General features: G+C 53.1%; 1 protein-coding gene across 2 annotated transcripts in view; it reads right to left on the reverse strand.

Moving 5' to 3' along the window:
- The window catches only part of SLC12A5 (solute carrier family 12 member 5), a 28647-nt gene extending 19630 nt beyond the window's left edge, over positions 1 to 9017 (reverse strand). Inside the window, exons 1-7 of one of the 2 annotated variants that reach the window (XM_081033293.1) lie at positions 8897 to 9017; positions 8642 to 8784; positions 2994 to 3088; positions 2532 to 2663; positions 1999 to 2145; positions 1107 to 1161; positions 484 to 614 (exon numbers count right to left, since the gene is read on the reverse strand). In XM_081033293.1, coding sequence (XP_080889419.1) covers positions 484 to 614; positions 1107 to 1161; positions 1999 to 2145; positions 2532 to 2663; positions 2994 to 3088; positions 8642 to 8784; positions 8897 to 8901 — 708 coding nt within the window. In that variant the 5' untranslated portion in view covers positions 8902 to 9017. Of the gene's footprint in view, positions 1 to 483; positions 615 to 1106; positions 1162 to 1998; positions 2146 to 2531; positions 2664 to 2993; positions 3089 to 8641; positions 8803 to 8896 lie in introns of those variants that run through there. The other variant, XM_081033294.1, reaches the window with a different exon arrangement.
- Between the last annotated feature and the right edge of the window lie 11154 nt (positions 9018 to 20171).

Raw genomic sequence — 20171 nt, forward strand, 5'->3', positions numbered from 1 at the left:
TGCAATCCGCTAGCCATCAGCCCTCTACAATTAACATTCATGGCGTACTTAGCGCAGTCCCTGGCACGTGGTTGGCGATCACAAAATGGTAGCAATGGTGCAACATTGCTATTGTCATTTCTACCATGATTTTACTCTCATCAACCTACCTCTGCCGCTGGTAGCTGAGTGACCTTGAATAAGTCATTTCACTCTGAGCTTCTCATTTGTAAGATGGGCATAATAATACTTAAACCTCATGAGGATTCAAGATAATGACTGTAAAGCACTTGGAACTCTGCTGAGAGCACAGTGGGTGCCTGATAAACGGCAGCTGTTCGTGTTACATAATTATTGCATCTTGTCTCCCCAACTGGACCGTGAACTATTTAAAGGCAGAACCACATCTGATTGCCCTTTGGCCTTACTGAGTGGCCTGTAGGAGGAGTCCAGGGAGCACTGATTAACTGACTGACCCCACACCTCCTCCCCGGCCCCTCTCACCAGCAGGATTTCGATGGTGCCCAGGATGTACATGGCCCCAGCAAAGGTGGTGCCCAAGTAGAAGCAGAGGCCCACAGCGCCCCCAAACTCTGGGCCCAGAGACCTGGAAATCATGTAGTAGGAGCCGCCAGCTGCAGAAAGAACCTAGTATCAGTGAGAGGTTCAAGGAACACGGTTGCCACTCTGGGTGAGGGGGGCTCAGGGTCAGAGATGGGAAGTGGGTTGCTCCGGGCCTCATGGGCCTTACAGGCTGCAGCTTTAGGACTGGTGGGAGACGCAGCTAGCCACTCTGAGTGGATTTTGCAGCACTAATTACCATGTTGCTAATTACCCCTCTAAGGAGGTCATGGCTCAGAAAATAGGATGATGGAGAGGAGGGTCTCTGGCAAAGGGAGACCGTGCATTGTCCTAACACCATCAACCACCTCCCGTGCCTCCCCTGCACCTACCTTCACATCCCCACCTACCCCACCAACATAATAGCCCAGCTCCCAGGTCTGCAATATTGCCTCTCTTGGGTCCTGATGGCCCCCAAACCCGGGGCACTCTCTCTCCTTCCAACTACCCAAGCCCCCCTCCTGACCATTTAGGCCCCGTCCCCTCCAAGAAGCCCAGTCACATACCAGGTACAACACCATTGGTCGCAATTGCACTCATAGAGATGGCCGTGAGCATCGTCTGTGAGGACAGAGATCATCAGAGTGGTGGCTGGGTGGGGGCCTCAGTCACCTGGGTGGGGGCCAAACCTTCTGCCCCATAAACACCCGCCAAACCCACAAGTCCTCTTCCGCCGAGCTTCTCCCTGGTCCTGTTCCAACTTCTACTCCTGCCAAGTCCTTCTTGTCAAGAAAAGCTCTTATTCACCACACACATGGACAAAGCACAGCTATAGCATCAGAGAGCTCTGGAAATCCCAGCCTGGACTCCGACCAGCTGTCTGACCTGAGACAAGTCACTTCAGTCTCTAAGCCTCAGTGTCTTCATCTACAAAACAGGGGACTGGCTTCAGCACTGGCCACCTCATATGCAGAGGTGGCTCAAGGGTCATGCGTGAAGAAACATAAATGTGAAGAGAAGTAGGTGTCTAGTGAATATTTGATTGTTTAGAGGATGGGAGGAATTCTGTGACAAAGCTCCTATGACACACAATCCCATTTTTTTTGTGAGTCTGGACCTACCAAAATGTTAACTATTGTGGGATGATAGGTGAATTTTATTTCTTTCTGTACACCTACCTTTTTCATCAATGAATCTTCATTACTTGTGTAATTACACACACACACACACACACACACACACATACTCACACACTCACACACACACCCAGGTGAAACCCGGCTAATAGATATCAGCGACTAGCCTGTGAGATGCGGAAAGGACCAGTCAGATCTAATTTACTCTCAAAGATCATAGGCAGTAGTTCCTGTAAAAAGCTCAGGTCTCATGCTTCCCCTGACCCCCAGGTCCCTGCTCAGCCCAGCTGTCAGGGGTGGGAGAGGGGAGGCTATCACTCACACAGGAGCAGCAAATGAAGACCATGCAGAAAGACTCCATGATCCCGGCAATGCCCACCACCCAAGTGAGTCGCAGGAAGAGAATGACACCAAAGATGTTCTGCAGGCACGGCAGGTACACGCCCATGAAGGTGCCCATGCGAGGAGCCTGCCAGGGAGGCCAGTGTCAGTTTCTGTAGCCCCTAATGTCTACCAACCCCGCAGGCACACGCCTCCTGCCCTGTTCCTCCATCCTCCATGTTCCTATTCTCTCCATCTCCATCCCTCTTCCCCTGATTCTTATCCCCCTTCCCTCCTCCCATCCTGCTGCCATCTCCCAGCCTTCATGCCTCCATCACCTCTCCTTGAAACCAACCCCTCCCTCCTCCCTTCCATGTCTATCCCTCATCTCCCACCTCTTCCCCTCCCTCAACCCCCAACTCCTATAGCTCTGCTTTCATCCTCCATCCTGTCATCTGAATCCATTTTCTTCCCCCATCTTTTCTCCCCTCCATCCCCCTTCCTCTCTCATCCCTTCTCCCCCAAGGCCCTCACCTGCACCGGCTTCTTTTTTCCACCCTCATTGTTTTCTGCCTCTTCATGCTCCCTACTTCCCTGGGGCAGGTTGGTGTAGTTGGCCAGGCCACTGAGCAGGGAGGACACCATAGGGCTGGTGTCCATCTCCTCCTAGGGAGCGAGGGTAGCAGTGTTAGGACACTGGAGCCTAGGAGGGGGATGGAGTGAGCTAGACAGTAGGAAGCAGAGAGATATGGGACAAGGAAGGCAAACCATTGATGAGAGGGGGAAGGAGGAGGAAAAGGCAAGGAGAACAGGGAAAGAGGATGGTAGGATGAGGCAAGAGGGTAGCAGGGGTACAGGGAAGAAGGAGAGATGGGGAAAGCTCAAGGAAAAAGATGGGCCTGATGGAAAGATGGAGAGGAGGGCACTGTTTCCTAGGGAGGGAAGGAGCACCTGATGAATGGAGAAATAAACTCTGGGTGGGGACCAACAACCCACCTCAAACAGGGCCATGTTCTTGCCATCGTACTCCTTTCCCTTCTCTGTGTCGGTGCTGTTGATGAAGGGACTGCTCTCCTTGGGGTTGCCATCACCTGAGAAGGCAGAGGAGTCAGGGGCCTGGACCAGCTGCTTGCCACTCATGTGCCTAAGCCATTACAGCTTTGTGGGCACTTTTACCCTCTGAACCTCAGTTTTCACATTGGAAAAGGGAGCTAATATTACCCTGCTCACAGAGTTTTAGTTGACAGCATGTATAAAGAGCCTAGTGTACTTCTTGCCACATACTAAGTATTTAATTAATGTGAGCACTTCCTTGCTCTTAGGCGTCCTACTTTATTCACCACGGCACCCTAGACTCTCCAGCGTCTCCTCCGTGACCCATCTGGGCCCATCCTGGTATTTTGTGGTCGAAGCCTGCTCTTTCCTGGGGGAAGGCAGAGAACGCTGCATACAGCCTGAGGCCCCGAGGATACTCCACCTCTTAGAAAAGTGACCCCCTTGGGCACCTCCTATGCCCTTTATTCATCTTCAGTCAACATGTATTTGCTGGATGTCTGCCATATGCCAAGATGGGCACAGGGAGGAGGCAGAGTAAAACACAGAATAAGATACTGTCCCTGCTCTCAGGGAACCCAAGGGCAAGGGAGATGAACCAGTAATCAGGAATTTCCAAACAAGAGTGGTAAGTTCTGTGGTAGGAGATGAATAAGGGATGGTCGGAAGAGAGGAGAGGCATTCAGCCCCGCCTGGGAGGTCACGGAAGGCTTCCCAGAGGAAGTGACGTGTCAGCTGAGAAGGATGAGTAAGAACTAGACTGGGAGGGAGGCAGGAGGGTGTTCCAGGCAGATAGACAGCAGCACAGTATGTTCGATGGCCCAGAGGCGATCAGAGTGGGTTAAAGAAACTGAAAGAAATTTGATCTGGCTGGAGTCTGAGGAAGGGGCATTGGGCTGGGGGGGGGGGGGACCTGAAGAGTGGAGTGTGGCATGTGAAAAAATGAACCTGGGAAGGTAAGGGTGGGCTGGGTCCTTACACAATTAGCAGGCCATGTTCAAGATGCTGGACCTCATCCAGACGACAAGGGGAAGTCGCTGCAGAGTATCAGGCAAAGAAATGCCATGAAGAGACGTGTTTTACAGCAATCACTCTGGCCTTTAGATGAAGGATACAGAAGCTAGTTAGGGACTTTCAGTAATCCAGGCAAAGGCTGATGATGACCCAGATCAGACAAATGCAGAGCAATGGACAGACTCAAGAATTATTGGCACATATTTCTATGCCAGATGTTTGGAGTTGGAGAAAGGAAAAATCTAGACAAATGCCTGGGGTTTCTAACATGGATAAATGGATGGGTCATGATGCTATTTAATAAATGGGACAGGAGGAGATCGGGGGTGCGGAAGATGCTGAATTTGATCGAGAGTGAAGCACTGGAAGACACTCAACTGAAAAGTCTAGAGGCCACTTGGAAATGTGGATCAGTCTGAGACACAGAAGAGAGGCTGGGCAGGAAAAAACAGATGGGGGTGACCCATTAAAAGGTGTGTAGGAAGTGTGTGAAACCAAGTGCTTGGATGAGATCACCCAAGGGGAAAGTCTCTTGGGCATCAAGGAGAAGGTCCTTCCAAAGAGATAAAAGGGACCCCAATAGGCACATTCCCTTAGTTCTAGCCGTCACCCTTTCTCAGTACCAGGGCTGAATCCCAGTAGTAAATATATCTCTCTGGACCCTGCAGCAATTCCCCAATGACCAAGTGAAGCTGAGACCCTACATATTCCCAATTATCTGTTCCCTCATCTCCTGAAACCAATCAATAGCTCTCTCTCTCTTTCTCCCCCCATCTATCCAAATTCTCCCCATCCTTCTCCCTACATCCTGTAAACTTTCCTTAGTCTCCCAGCCAGGACCCATCCGCAGAGCATGACCTGTTATAAATCCAATCTCATCCTGACTCAAAATTGTAAAAGGGGAAGAAGTGACGCGTCACCTGCTCAAAGGAGACTCGCCCCCCTTGTCTGCTGCCCCACCTCCACCTCATCCATCAGTCTAGATACTCCTGGTCCCTAAACAGGGGGCCACCATCCACTCTTTATCCTCCTCACATATGTGAGTTCCTGGGAATAGCAGACCCACCCTCCCAGTGGAAGAGTGGAACATCATAGGCGCTCAGGAAAAAGCCTTCAGAAGGAAATTCCCCCAGGCTCCCTTCCTGACCCCAGGGTATCAGGAGAGCCACCTGGGCCCAAGGAACAGGAGAAATAAAAGTGAGGTGGGTTCCTCCTCCTTTTAAAATGCTGACAAGATGCCTTATGCTCTCACCTCACTATGGTGAGAACTACTGGGATTGAGAGGGGGATGAGACGGGAACAAATTTCTTAATGGCTAAGAAAGAAGGCTGGAGTCAAGATTTGGATTCCAGTCCCAGCTTCACCCCCTGCGTTGACAGGTTGGGCAAGTCACTTAAATTTTCAGTCTCAATGTCCTTCTTTGCAAAGGGATAATAATCGAGCTTAACTGACTGTTGGGGTTAAGTGAAACGATGCCCATTGGGTATGCCTGAAACACAGGGTAGCTATTGCTGCTACTATTACAATTACTATTCATAACATACGTGCTACCCCACCCAGCCTGGGCTCCCCATCCCCCAGCGCTCCCCCAGTTTCGAGATTTAGGGGCCCTGTCTCCTGGGGTGGGCCCATCTGGACTGGGCCCTTCTCCCAAGGGGTGCGCTCTCAGGGCCAAAACAACAAGACACAAGAGCATCTTCTCGCTGCCTTTCACGCCCCCCTCTCAAACCTCTCCTGCTTCTTGAGGGCCCTACTGCGTGAGGGGCAGGAAGGGGGTGTCCTGGCTGGAGACCCCGCAACTAGGTAGCCCGGTGCCCGTCTCCAAGGCGACCGCGCGGGCCGAGAGCGCAGCGCACAGCCGGCCACGCGCCCGCAGCTGATTATGTAACGCGGCGCGCAGCGCGGAGCCAGACTCTGGGCGGGATCGCGGCCAGGCGATGAGGGCAGAGGAGAGGGCAGCTCGGTAGGCTTGTTGTGGGTCCCGCCTTTCCACCCGCCGACTGGACGGGACGCCAGGCTCCCGGCCTCGTCTGCTGGGGCTGATTTCGTTCCCTCGCTGGAACACTAGGCTCACTGGTTGGGGAAGGGCGGGGAGCTGGGGGGGTGAGCTTCACGAGTTCTCAAAGGTGCAGGACTGCGGAGGGGGAACTCGCCCTGATTCCCCAGAGCCAAGAGTCAGGAAGATGAGGGAGCGCCGAGTGGCGCGCGCAAGAGAGGCAGGGCCAGACTGAGGCTGAGCCCTCTCCGCCCCCGCCCCCTCCCCCGCCCCTGGGGAGCTCTCAGCCCGAATCGGCTTTCAATTAAGCTGCGGCGGCCAGAGCTCCCGGGAAGGAAACAGGCGAGCAGCACGGGCTAAGGATCCTTCCCCCCGGGGGTCCTGGGGCCAGGCCTGGGGGAATCCCCAAACCAGATTGGGGTACTGGGGGAGGGCGTCAGACCTCAAGAGGAAAGGAGACGTGGGGGCCAGAGATAATATCCTTGGATTCTTTAGTCCAGAGGGCCCTCTTACTAGAGCCATTCCCACCTCCCTGAGGTCAGCACCCAGCTCCCCATCACCCCACCCCCAAGAATTTAGGATGAGAAATGCGAAGGGCTCTCGTCAGATGGGCCCTCTTCCCTCAAGCCCAGCAGGTCCTTAAAGCCCCCAACCACTATCTCCAGTTGCCACTGGGAGGCCTTGTCTCTCTGGGACCCAAAACACCTGGTCCAGGTTCTGGCCACTATATATATAGAGAGAAGGTCTCCAGATGGGCCCACTACACTCAGGGTCTAGAAACTAATGGGCAGGGGGGTAAAATTGAAGGGAATTCCTAGTTCGACTTCTTCAGACACATAGATGCCTCTTTTCTAGGCCTCCTGAGACCCGCTGGAAACTCCAAGGCCCAGAAAGTCACCAACCTCAGGGTAGAGAAAGCAGGGGCTAGGAGATGGGACTATACTCCTTGTCTGGGGGAGCAGAGAGATGATCTATCAGATGAAGCCCCCGTCTCCAGAGTAGAGGCATGTAAAGGGGATTCCAGATGGAAATGACCCCCGTCGTTCCCTGGGCACGGTGTCGGGATGCCTAGTGCTGCCCCAGACTTCACTTAGCCAAATCCCCTTCCCCTGCAGCCTAAACCTGCTAGGGAGGGGGGCAGCTTCCGGATGAGGCAACCCCAGTGTCACTGGGGAGATAGATGAGATGGCCAGCCCGTACTTAAGACCCTTCTATACCATTCAACCCCGGGGAGGAAGAGGGGGATCTCAGACAAAGTATCGGGGACCCTGGTGTCCACAGCCTTCCCAAGCGGCCACTTGGCTCTGACTCAGACCCAGTATCCGGAGGACTTCAAGTCAAGTCTTCCAGTCCCTGGAAGACCCCTCCCCCTCCTTTCAGCCCTTGGGAACTTTCGGCCATCCTCTGGGGAGGTCTGCAGGAGTTTCGGCTCAGAGGGTCAAGCAATGCCCCGGGGAGCGTTTGAAGGCAGGGAACGCAGACAGCGGGTGCCGGAGGCGCGCTAGTGCGCAAGGGACGCAGCGCCGCTGGAGGGTGGGGGGTGGGGGCGGCTGACAGCCGTGATGGATGGCTGAGACCGCTGGGGGGCGGCGAGGGGCCTGGGAGCCGGAGGTGGTGGCTGGCCCCCGAAGACCTCGGAGCAGGGAAACCGCGGAGGAGGGCGGGGGAGAGCCAGAGCAGCGAAAGGACTTGCTCCAAGCCCCTGGGCTCCTAGCGAGTCTCCGCACCCACCGCAGCGTGTCCGCAGTGCCCGCGCCGCGGCGCCGGGGATTCAGCAGCTGGAACCCCATTTCTGAGGCCTTACTGGGGAAGCTAGCAGAGCTGACTAGAAAGACTCCCCCTTGCCCCGCCCTGGAAACCTCACTGCCATCCCAGGGTACGAAGAGAAAGGGGAAAGAGGGAAGAAAGGAGGGTGATCTTGCTTCCTGTCCTGAATAGAAACCCACGGGGACGCGAGGAGAGGGAGATTCCGCAAAGTAGAGCTGAAAATCTCCGGGGGAGGTACGCTTCAGTCTGAGGTCGGACCTCGGGCAGCTTTGGGGGAGGGGGCCCGTATTGCACCAAGTGTCCTCTTAAGGAGACACCGCAGCCCGGACGGGGGCCGTCATATGGCTCCAACTCCTCACAGGCACCTTCCCCCCACATTTCAGCTGGAAGTCTCAGAGCGAGGGACTGCAGCAGACTGCGCCCCCCCACCCCACCCCCAACCGCGGGTCAACGCGCTGTGCCAGGACGCCGGGGTCCCTTCTCTGGGAAAGAAGCCCTCCTTCCGCCCGTCGAGCTCCACGTCAGCCCATTCTAGCTCTTCCATCCCTTCCCACCGCCTCCTCCGCTTGGTTAACCGCCGTCTGCACCCCGGGCTGCGGGTAGTAACCTCGCGGCCCCCAAGCCCTGCCCCGGGCGCGGAGCATTCCAGCACCTCGGACAGCGCCTGGCGCATTCCAATGGAGCTGGGCTCCAGGCCGCGGAGGCAGCCCCCCGCCCCGGTCCATCCCAGCCTCCTCCCTGCAGGAGGCGGCCCCCGCTCCGCCGCTAAGCCCCAGCTGCCTCCTCTCCTCGCCGCCCCCGGACCGCTGCTCACCGGGGTTGGCTCCCCCATCGCCGTCCTCGCAGTCCGTCAGGTTGTTGAGCATGGTGGCCGAGCCGCGGCCGGGCCGGGAGCCTGCGCCGCCTCGCCCGCACCCCTCTGCCCGCCTTCTCCGCTCTCTCGCTCTCTCGAGCTCTCTGCTCCACGGAGGAAGAAGCTGCAGTGCCCGCCCGCCCGGCGCACACACACTCGCACACGGACACACGCTCACACCCGCGCGCGCCCCCTCTCAGCGGCGGCGCTGCTCACCTCATCCCGTATGCAGGAGGCGTGAGCCACTGGCGGGGTTTTGGAGGGGGAGCGCGGGAGGAGGAAAAAGAGGGGCGGGGGGCGGGCCGAGCGCGCCTGGCGGCCCCCTCGCACTGCACTGAGGACTTGCACGGGTGGGATGGGGGGTGCTGCGGGCGACCAGGGCCTCGCCTCCCTTGAGGAGACGCAGCGCCTCCCGCCCCCCACTCTCCCACGCAGGCGGGGCCAGCACGTGGGCAGGTGCCATCCCGCGCCCTAAAAATAACGGCAGGGAACTAGGTCGCGGCCACGGGGAGGCGGCCCCGCAGCGGCTGCCTAGCTGGGGGTCTGGGGTGACCCCCTAAGGGGAAGATGAGGAGAACTGAGCCAGCCGGGGTGGAGCGCCATAGAATATGGGTCCCTAGGGAGCCTGTCTGCAAAGCAGGGGAGGACAGCCCTGAAGAAGACTGGGGAACCAGACCCTCGCCCATATCGCTGTTCAAGAGGCTGAAGCTAGGGGCGTGAGAGGCCAGAGCCCTTAACGGAAGCATTGCGCTGCCCCCAGGGTGCTTCAGGATCTCCGGGCTGAAGTGTCTGGCTCAGCCAGTCTTCAAATGGGAGGAGTGGAGCTTGAGAAGTCGCAGTGAACCCTCCCTTTGTGCGTAGACTGACAAGAGTCCTGGTGTCCCACCTCCAACACAAACCCCTGGAGTCCACAAACAGAGACCCTCTGACTGTGGAATGACCCTGGGAAGGAGACATGGTGTAGAGGAGAAAAGGCAGCAGTGAGGTTCCAGGGAGCGCTGACGCCCCACTCGGGATGGTGCAGCCTCTAGGGAAGGCAAGCCAGGGACAGAGTGGGGGAGGGGCGAATGAGGCCGCCTGTCGGTTTGGGACCAGATTTTCCCCAGGGGCAGGAGTGTCTAATCCCCTAATCCAGGATTGCTTTCTGAGGATTCCAGAGCTGACATGCTGTCTGTGTTCCTCCCGCTCCCCTGATACAGGTCCCTCCAGAAGCTTTTCCTGGGACCCCTCAGCACTCCTAGAATCCAGGCTGGAGTCAGCGGGGGACCGCTCAGGGAGCAGCACAAGAGGTTTGGACCCTTTGTCTCTGGAAGAGCTAAACATCACAGGGTGATAACGGATTAAAGGGAAATTATTCTCAGACTTGCCTTAGCCCCCAACGCTAGCCCTCTGAGTTCCAGGAGAGTTCCAGAGGTGGAAGGGATGGCATCGATCATCTTATCTAATGCACAACTTTCATTTTACAGATGAGAAAGTTAAGGCCCAAAGACGAGAAATAAATGACTGCTTGTGGACACAATGCCCGTGAATGGCCAGGTCTCTTTATTCCACAGGTTAGGACTCTGCTCCTCAATAGAACTTCTTTTAAAACTGACCCTGGCTCCAACAGCAGGGACAGGATGTGGCCATATCCACGCTGCTCAGCACCTCTGATTCTTGGCTACTAAAAAAGGAACAGGGACTGAGTCTGAGATGAGTTATCACCCTTTTCTTGTGCTCAGGCTTCAGAGGTGCCAGACTTGAGTGGCCTATCGGCTTGCAACTGAAGGTGGGCCCAGAAGACCTTTTTTAAAAAAAAAAAAAAATTTTATTTATTTTAAGTGTGTTTTTCCAGGACCCATCAGCTCCAAGTCAAGTAGTTGTTTCAATCTAGTTGTGGAGGATGCAGCTCACAGTGACCCATGTGGGGATCAAATCGGTAATTTTGTTGTTAAGAGCACCACGCTCTAACCAACTGAGCTAACCGGCTGCCCCCAGAAGACCTTTTAAGGGTCCTAAAAAGCCATCCATATGACTGAATGTGACTTTTCAGAACCATGGACAGGACCCACAGCTCAGTTTCCCCTCTACACATTTGTCAGTGGCTTCAGATTGAGTCAAACACAGAGTCCTTAGCAACTGACTGAAAAGGGCCTCTGATACCAATAAGGTATCACTGCCACTGAGTTCTGTGGACGCTGGAGGAACTCTAGGGTTGGAGAGTTAGCTATTCCAACAGGTGTGAAAATTGGTCTTGGTTTTCCCAGAGAGAAAACCACACACACAAAAGTGAGATGAATTTGGATTGGTGACAGAGGTTAAAAGTATAACAGGTGGGTAGGCCAGTGTTTAAGAACTTCTAAGCATTCTGCTACACACGTACCAGCACCAGCAGCAGCAGCAGCAGCATTATGGTTTTCCACTACTCTATAGGGACAGGTACACATAGTAAAAAAGGTACTATGCTTTCCTGGAAAATGTTGTGAAATAAATTAAATTCTGAGATTTTTATTTTCAGCAATCTCAGATCTTGGATGTTCTCCTGGGGATATTCTCCTTCATTTGTGGCCCAGAGCCCTGGCCATTCAGGGACTGAGTCCAGCCATGAGGGAAACCTAGATCCCAAGGGAGTACAGGTGACTCTTCTTCCCCTGGGTATACCATCTGTCCACCTGCATGAGAGTTACTATCTCACGAGGCATCTGGGATTCAGGAGATAATGGAGCCATCCCGTCCTCTGCCCAAAAACTCTGCATATCCCTGGGCAAGACTGAGGTCCTCTCCTGGAGATTCAGCCTCTCCATCTGTAAAATGAAAGGGTTAGGCTGCATAATCCATGGGACTTCTTCCCTCTCTGAAAATTCCTAGTGCTCTCTGCATTTATCTCAAACCAATGCCATGGATTCCTTAGGATTCCTTAGGAGCCCAGGAAGTGAGGACACAGCCCCAAAGGGAAGCCCCAATCCTTCAATTCACAGCCCCCACCTCTCAGGGAGACTTGTCCCTATTCTGGCCTCAGGCCAACACTCTGCAGTGAGGCTTCGAGAAAACCCATTGCAGGACCCTCCTCCCATTGCCAGCCTCGACGGGGCCAGTAATGTCACCAGTGAGGTGTCCCTCAGTTCTGAGCCCCAACCCAGCACCCTATCCTCACCCAGAGACCTGGAAAGATCTAGGGCTAGGGGAACCCTCTCTTAAAAGCAACACAAGAGGTAGAGCTGAGCAGGGTGTTATTTCTGAACTCTGAGTCTCTAACACTGACCCCTGCTCCTACTTTACACCTCTCAGAGAGAAAGAAAGGTCAGAGGACCTGCCTCCTACGTATCTGAATTTGGGAACTGGAAGAAACTTTATAAATTATTTTTCACCACTCTCCATTTATGGAGAAGTTGGAGTCCAGAAATGGAAAGGTGCAAATTTTCTTCATGGGGTGAACTTGTGGCAGACTGGGGACTAGAATCCAGCTCCCTGACTTCCAGCCCCGGGCTCCATCCACTGAACCAGAATGAGGGGCTGTTTGGAGGAAGATGGAGCCACCTGACTGGGTCTTCTTTCCATGAGAGACAGACATAGTTTCCCTCCCAGTGACTCAATTCCTATCCATCTTATCTCCATGTCATTACTCCACGACCTAACCCACCCACCCCCAGGTTTGACTTCAGGAGCCAAGGCCCTGAACTACCTCCTTCACTCCTCTCTCCCCCACCTGCAGGCCCCATCTTCCAGGCCCCAAACCCTTGCGGTGAATTTATGAGTCCAGCACACAGCACACCCCATACACGGGGCTCACCGCAGAGCACGTCAACCACTATCGTCTCCGTGGCAACCAGGGGCTTAATTAACAGGCTGCAGCCCCGTCACCATGACAATGGCACCCCAACAGCCCCCCATCCCCCTACAGATTCAGTCCACCTTCCCTCTTTTCAATCTGGACCCCCTGCTCACTGCATCCACCCCCACCCCCACCTCACCTGGAGAGCTGGGGCCTGCAGTTCGTTCTGGTTCACTGAGAAGAGGGAAGGGGAGATGAGGGGGATGAAAGAGAAAGAGAGAGAGAGAGAGAGAGAGAGAGAGAGAGAGAAAGAGAGGAGCCCATCACCATGGCAACTGCAGCCCCGTTCATAACCAGTTTGTTGCCATGGAGATTCCCAGGGCTCACCTTGGGCTGAGGTACTGGGCAGTGAGACTCTGAGCTCTGGCTTGAGGAGGGTGTGACTGGAGAACTCCTTGGACAGATTACAGAGCTCTAGATCAGATATTTATACCAGTGTAATTTTTCCCAATTTACAGACAGAGAAACTGAAACATGAGGTTTGGGTATGGGGGAGGCAGGGAACTTCACCCTTCTGGATCATGAAAGAATCTTAGTATTTTCATGGCTAGAAAGACCTTCATATAGTTTCCTGCTCAGCTCCTTTATACTGCAGATGAGGGTACTGAGGCCCCAAGACAGGAAGCGTGCTCAAGACCACAAAGAGCCTGAGCTAGAGCATGGATGGGTTATATGGCTCTGTCCCCCAGCATCAGTTAGCTCCCTCTCATTCTGTCGGGATGTATCCATCTCCTACGAGTCTTAACCCAGGCCCAGGGCTCTTTCTAGTGCTCTGCCTTCCTCCGTGAGGAAGACACAGCAGGGAGTGGTGTAAAGGGACAGGGGAGTAGCCCCCATGCCTCCGCTGCCTCAGAGTTGTCACAATTGGTCAGGTCCACTTCTATCCAGCCAAGTTACTATCAATCTTCCCATGGTACAGATGAGGCAACTGAGGCATGGGGGCTGCAGCCCAGGGTTAGTAGTAGATTCAAGGCTCAGCCTCTGACTTGCTCCTTTCACCCCTGTAAGTCCTGTTCCCACCTATATCGGATCTCCTAGAAGCAGGAAGCGTCTCCAGGGACAAACTCCACTCCCTTGGTCCAGAATGAAAAATAACGCTCAGATGCAAGTGACTTGCATAACCTCCCCTAAGCCTTCCTCCACCTTACACATGCTGCCTTCTCTCCCTGTGGGCCTGGGTGAGGACAAGAGGTGGGCAGAGTACTTCCCTGGGCCCAGAGGGCTGATACAAGAATAGCTGTGGGAGAGATACCATCAGATGTTTGGTTCCCTTGGGGAGCCCTTGTCCAGTTCCTCACGCAGTGACCTACCAAGGATGAGGTACTGGAGACTGTCTCAGGGCCTAAAAGATTAAAAGCCACCCAAAGCATTCTCAAGATGGAATTTCCAATAAACTCAGCACACGGGTATCCACCCTACAGACAGACACAGAAATACACGCATCATCAACATGCCTGTCAGCACACTGGCATACAGTGACACACATAAGCACTGACTCACTGACCACCCCACGGGTCATCAGAGCTGGCGTGGGATTCTTCTTACGCAAGACACAGAAACACACAGACACACACACACGCACACACGCTGCCTCTGCCCCAGGCATGCAGCTTTCCAGATTCACATCCAGTTTGCACACATACCTGTACACCCCAAACTGAAAGCCGAGATGAGAGAGAGAGAGAGACAGAGAGAGAGAGAGAGCTATTCTCAGGCCAGGGGGTGGGATTGAGAGGAGAGATGGCAGGGGTAGGAGAAGCAGGAGCCTACAGCCACTTCTCCTCTCATCTGATGAACATTAAGCCCTGCTAAGTGCCAGGCTGTGGGCTTAGAACTTGGAACACAAAGATAAAAGGATATAGTCTCTATTCAGCCATTAAAAAAAGAATGAAATCTTGCCACTTGTGACAACAGGGATGGACCTAGAGGGTATTATGCTAATTGAAATAAGTCTGAAAGACAAATACCATATGATTTCACTTATATGTGAAATCCAAAAACAAAAAACAAAAAACAAATGAACAAACAAAACAAGACCAAAACAGACTCAAATACAGAGAACAAATCAATGGTTACCAGAGGGGAAGGGGATGAAAGTATAGGTTAAAAAAAAAAAAGGGAAGGGGATTCAGAGGTACAAACTTCCAGTTACAAAATAAATAAGTCATGGGGATGTAGTGTACAACATAGGGAATATAGTCAATAATATCATAACTTTGTATGATGACAGATGGTTACTAGACTTATGGAGATCACTTTGTAAGGTATATAAATGACAAATCATTATGTTGTACACCTGAAACTAACATAATATTGTATGTCAACAATACTTGAATTAAAAGTAAATAAATAAATAAAATTACAGTGACAAAAATTAAATTTTTAGAAAAGGATATGGTCCCTGCCCTTGAGATGCAGGAGACATGAAAGTCCTAACTTTCATCCATTGAGACATGTGCTCTAATGGTGCAGTGGGTGGGCAAAAGAGGAGTGACTGCCTCTGCCTGGGAGTGAAGGAAAGCGAAAAACGTTTTCAGAAGAGGTTAAATGAGCTATAACTTACAGAGTGAGTAGGAGCTTCCCTGGCTACTGAAGGTGGGGAGATGAACACCCACAGATATACCAGAAGCCCGCGAGGAAAAGTTTGAATGACAGGCTAAAGGGTTTGGCCTTTATCCTACAAGCAATGGGGAGCTGGTATGGAGGGCGGTTAGCATAGGATTAGCACGGGCAAATGAGTGAGGGGGCTGTGGTTGTGGGCAAGTGACAGATGATGGAGGTTTGGACCAGGGTGACGATGACAGGTTGGGAGGGGGAGTGGTCAAGACGTGAGTACCCCCTCAGTGGGAAGAGAAAAGGAGGCATTGAGAACGGCTCCTGGAGTTCTGGTTTTTAAATCTGGAAGAATGGTAAGGGCATTCATGAAAATGAGAAAGGGGCTGACAGACTATGGGAAAGATGAAGAGTGGAAGAAACCCAAGAAATCCGAGTGGCCACATCCAGGAAGCGTGGTTGGTTCACGGGCTGGAGCCCTGCGGAAATCTAGGCCTCCGTTTGGTCATCTATACAATGAGGGAGTTCGCCAAAGAAACCCCCAAAGGCCCCTCGAGGGATTTTGGTGCTTAAATTTTGCTGGAGTCAGGGTGAGCTCACCTGCGGCTCAGCAGCGACCCCTGGCGGCCCGGGGAGGCTCTTCCTCCTCCCGGCGCGGGGGCCACTCCAGGCCGATTCGCCACGTTCCTTCCAGACCTGAGGGACACAGAGCCAGGGAGGGAAGGGACCCCTGACAAGTGCCCCCTGCGGAGAAGGCTGTGTGTGTGTGCCTCCAGGATGCTAATTCTTCACTGAAGGCCAGAAGAATTCTGCCCCTCCTCTCTCTTCTGTACCCTGCGTGTAACTTCCCTGACAAGACCACTGCACTGGGCCCTCGAGGAAGACGTCCTCAATTCCTCCTGAACTGGCTCCACCCAACCTTTCTGAACATGGAGCAGAGAGAGCTAAGTGGGTCCTCAGTGAGGGTCGTGACTGGAGTCCCCACAGGATCCTCCAAAGGTCTAGCTGCCGGGCGTCTAAACTATCTTCTCTTTTCCCCATCTCCTTCCCGGGATCCCCGGCGCTGTCCGTGACGCCTCTAGGGAGGCCGAGGGTTGGAGGATGAGCCAGGCACCAGTGACCGACTGACCCAGCACCTGCCTCACCGACCCAGACTCATTTTCCCTCCCAACCTCAACCCTAGCCCCAGCCTGACCCTACCCCTATTCTCCTGGCCCAACCCCTTCCCCTCTGGTCCCTCCCTTTTCTGCCCCCAAACCCAGCTAGTCCTGCTCCCTTCCCTTGGCTCTAGACCCACCCCTTAATCGCATCGCCCTCCCCATTCCCTAGTTGCACCTTCTCCCCTCTGGTCCTGCCTCCTACCCTAGATGACACCGCCCCTACAGTACCCTACAGCCCACTACCCTGGACACTATCCACCCCATCACAAGACCCGCCCCTTCGCTTCTGGCCCTAATTGCTTCCCGTGTCCCCGCCCATCTCGAATTTGGTCCCTCCCTTCACAATTTTCCATTCCTCTTCCCTCCTGCCCCCCTAGGTCTCAGCTCCACGCCCCTAGCTGGCCCTCGGCTGGGACGCCCCGCCCCTTCCAACAGAAGACCCGCCCACCGCGGCCCCTCCCCTTCTCTTGCCCCGCCCCGCTCCGGCAGGCCCCGCCCCTTGCGGCCTCTACCTTTGGCGTCTTCCCCAGAGAGCTGGCGGATATTAGCGGCTGAACGCCGGTGGGACTCTCGGTCAGGGGTCCCGGCGGGCCCCGCGGGTGGCAGCGAGGTGACAGTGAACCTACGGCTCATGGTACGGAAAGGACCCGGGCGAGGGCGGTACGGCCGGGATCGCACAAGTGGCCGCAGCCCGGCTCTAGGAGGCAGAAAGAGCTGATTCCCCCCTCCTCGCCCGCCGCCCCCCGCCACGCCGCGCAGGGTCCTAGTGCCCGCTGTGCTGCAAATATTCAGACATTTTTGGTTGTGACAAAGGGAGGGAGGGTGGTACTGGCATCTAGAGGTAGAGACCACTTGCACCATCTCGGCTTGTACCACGGCTGCTTGACCATGAACCATAGGTTTATCATCAGCTCCCTGCACTCCACCACCCACCCTACGTTGGGAGCTGTGGTAGGGGGAGGGAGACCGACCCTGAATGGGGTCATCTGTCTGTCCATGGATCCCTCTACCTCCTGCAGGAAGACACCAAACATTTTACAGTCCCCCACTACAAAGAACTATCTGGCCCTAAATAGTGCGGAGGTTGGAAAACTCTGTACTAGAATAAGGAGTTTAACAGACACGTCGATTTTAGGACTGACCAGGTTTTAAGCATGATCGAGAGCAAGGGATGACGAAGGAAAAGCATGTTTGGAAGGTGGAGCCCAAGCGTTCAGTTGGACCTGTTAAGTGAGATGCCTATTGTCGCCTAAGGACCATGCAGAGATGGCATGAACATACAAGTCAGGAGCTCACGGGAGAGGTTAAGTCTGGAGATATAAATGTTGTAGTCTTTAGCACAGAGATACTGTTTAAAGCTTATGGGGCTAGACAAGATGACAGGGAATGACTGTACACAGAGTAGACGTCCAAGGATTGAGCACAAGTGCACGCTATCATTTAGAGGTTGGAAAGAGGAAAACCCAGCCAGTGAGACAGGAGGAGAACCAGGAGTAAGTGAACCCAGAGACCAAGTGAAGAAAATTTTCAGGAAGAAGGGCATGATCACCTATGTCAAATGACCTAAGAGTTGGTGTCGGATGAGCACAGAGTACCCACTGCATCTGGCTACAGGAAGATCTCAGGTGACTTTATAGAGAGTGACCTCAGTGGTGTGGTGGGGTGGGAGCCAGGGTGGAAGTAGCTGAAAGAATGGGAATTGAAGAAGTGGAGACAATGATTAGAAACCCATCCCTTGGGGGAGTGTTATTATAAATGGGGGGAGTAGAAGAATAGAACAGTATCTGGAGAGACTCAGGTCCAGAGGAATTTTAAACAAGCCATATTAAGGAATACTTGTATGCCGATCAGAGTGGGTCATTCCTCAGCAAGAAATGGATGAGTTAGGAGAGAGGGGCTCCACCCGGGGGACATTGGGAAGGAAGTCCCCAGAATCCCTCGTTAAACTCCCACTTGAGCCCCAGGTCCAGAAGATGATCAAATCTGATCAAGCCCATTACCTCCACTCACCGGCCCCATCCTTCAGTCAACACCCTTTGCTATCCTTGGGGTCAAGTCCACACTCTTAAACCTGGCATTCAGATCTTCTCTTGTCTAGTCCAGACCACCATTCCAGAATCCTCTCTGCGCCCCTCTCATCCACCTCTAGTATGTGGAACTCTAAAACCACATACTAGGGTTCTTAGCCATTTGTCATTTCCCAAAAACTGCCTGCTTTTTCTCTTCTCCCAGCATTTGCACCAAGAGCCCACATTCAAATCCCACTGTCACCACTTACCAGCTATGAGAATTTACGTGAGCTGTGTTTCATTTGTAAAATGGGGGGGGGGGTGATGGCATTAGTAATAGTACCTATAAAATAAAAATAATACCTGTTTCATAGGTTTGTTTTAAGGATTAGCAGTGTTAACACACAGAAAGCGCATGGAGCAGTGCCTGGTGAATAGCCAGCGCTGTACTAGGAGTAGCTACTGTTGTTACTGAACAGAAGAGGGTCCACCCATTCAATAAGAAGCAGAGCCAAACTCTGACCACTGAGTTTTGCAGTGGAGAAATGAAAGCAATTTATTGGCAGGGCACCAAGCCAGGAGAACAGCAAGCTCGCGCTCTAAATCCAAACTCCCCAATGGCTTTTGATCAAGGGTTTTTAAAGGCAAAGATGGAGAGTTAGGTTGTAGGGGTCCCGGGTGAAGCTGATTTGGCTAGTTCTCATGCAAGCCTCAGCGATTCTCCCCAGTCTGATTAATTTAGTTCCTGACATCATCTTGTCTGGTGTCTTCACCGCTGTGGTCAGGTGACAGGTTGAGGAACCAAGATTCTGCGAAACGTCTCATAACTGTGCTTCAGTGATGTTATCTTTAGAGCAAAAGGCAGAAACTAAACATCTTGTGACCTTTGTTATTGTTTAAGCTATCATTGTTATGTGCTAACGTAGATACATTTTTCTATTATCTCCAGCAAAGGGTACTTGTAAACATTTTTCCTGGAACTTGTTTTACAGGCAGGCCTCTAGGACATGACCAACATATGTTCTTAATCTTTGACTATAAGCTAAATGACAACCAAAGCAATTGACACATTTAGTTAAAGACTATATCTGTATCTCTAGGCTCTAGGATCTAATACCCCATCATGTTCACTGTTAACTGTCAGTTTCACTATCATCATGCATATAGGCCATATTTCAGTTATCCACTCCTGCCTTGCACATGGCACTTAGGTTGTGACCAGTGTCTCATTGTACAAACAATGCTGCAATCAACATCCTTCTATGTGTTGTTTTGTGTACGCATGTATGAGGGATAGAGAGTAGGCACATTTTTAGGTTAATGGTTCTTGGTAAATAACTCTTAGAAGACGGTTCTATTTGTACAGTCGCTCTTGCTCATCCTTCCAGCTTCAGTTCAAGATCACATGTCATCTTGGCTTGGGAATGTCCCCTGACTTCAACCACAACACACAGAATCATACATACACACACATCTTTAGGATAAAGGGTCACACACTGCACACTCTCTAAGTGTAATCCCATCCCCACCAGCCACAGAATCACTTATAACTGAGTTAGATTCTCTGGGAGTGCGGGAGACTGGAGTCTGCATTTTAAGGAAGTTCTAAGGGTACTTTTATGAACCCTAAAGTTTGAGGGCCACTGAGAGGTCCTCGGGACAGAAACATAGTCCAATGCATCTCTCTATCCCCAGTGCCCATTACAGGGCCTGGCTCCATGCAGGGGTTCAATAAATGTTTGATAGGGGCAGGCGCGGTGGCTCAGGCGGTTAGAGCTCCATGCTCCTAACTCTGAAGGCTGTCGGTTTGATTCCCACATGGGCCAGTGGGCTCTCAACCACAAGGTTACCAGTTCAATTCCTCAAGTCCCACAAGGGATGGTGGGCAGCGCCCCCTGCAACTAAGATTGAACACGGCACCTTGAGCTGAGCTGCCTCACTGATGGCTCAGTTGGTTG

The sequence above is a fragment of the Rhinolophus hipposideros genome (genome assembly GCF_964194185.1).
Source record: "Rhinolophus hipposideros genome assembly, chromosome: 22".
Taxonomy (NCBI): Eukaryota; Metazoa; Chordata; class Mammalia; order Chiroptera; family Rhinolophidae; genus Rhinolophus; species Rhinolophus hipposideros.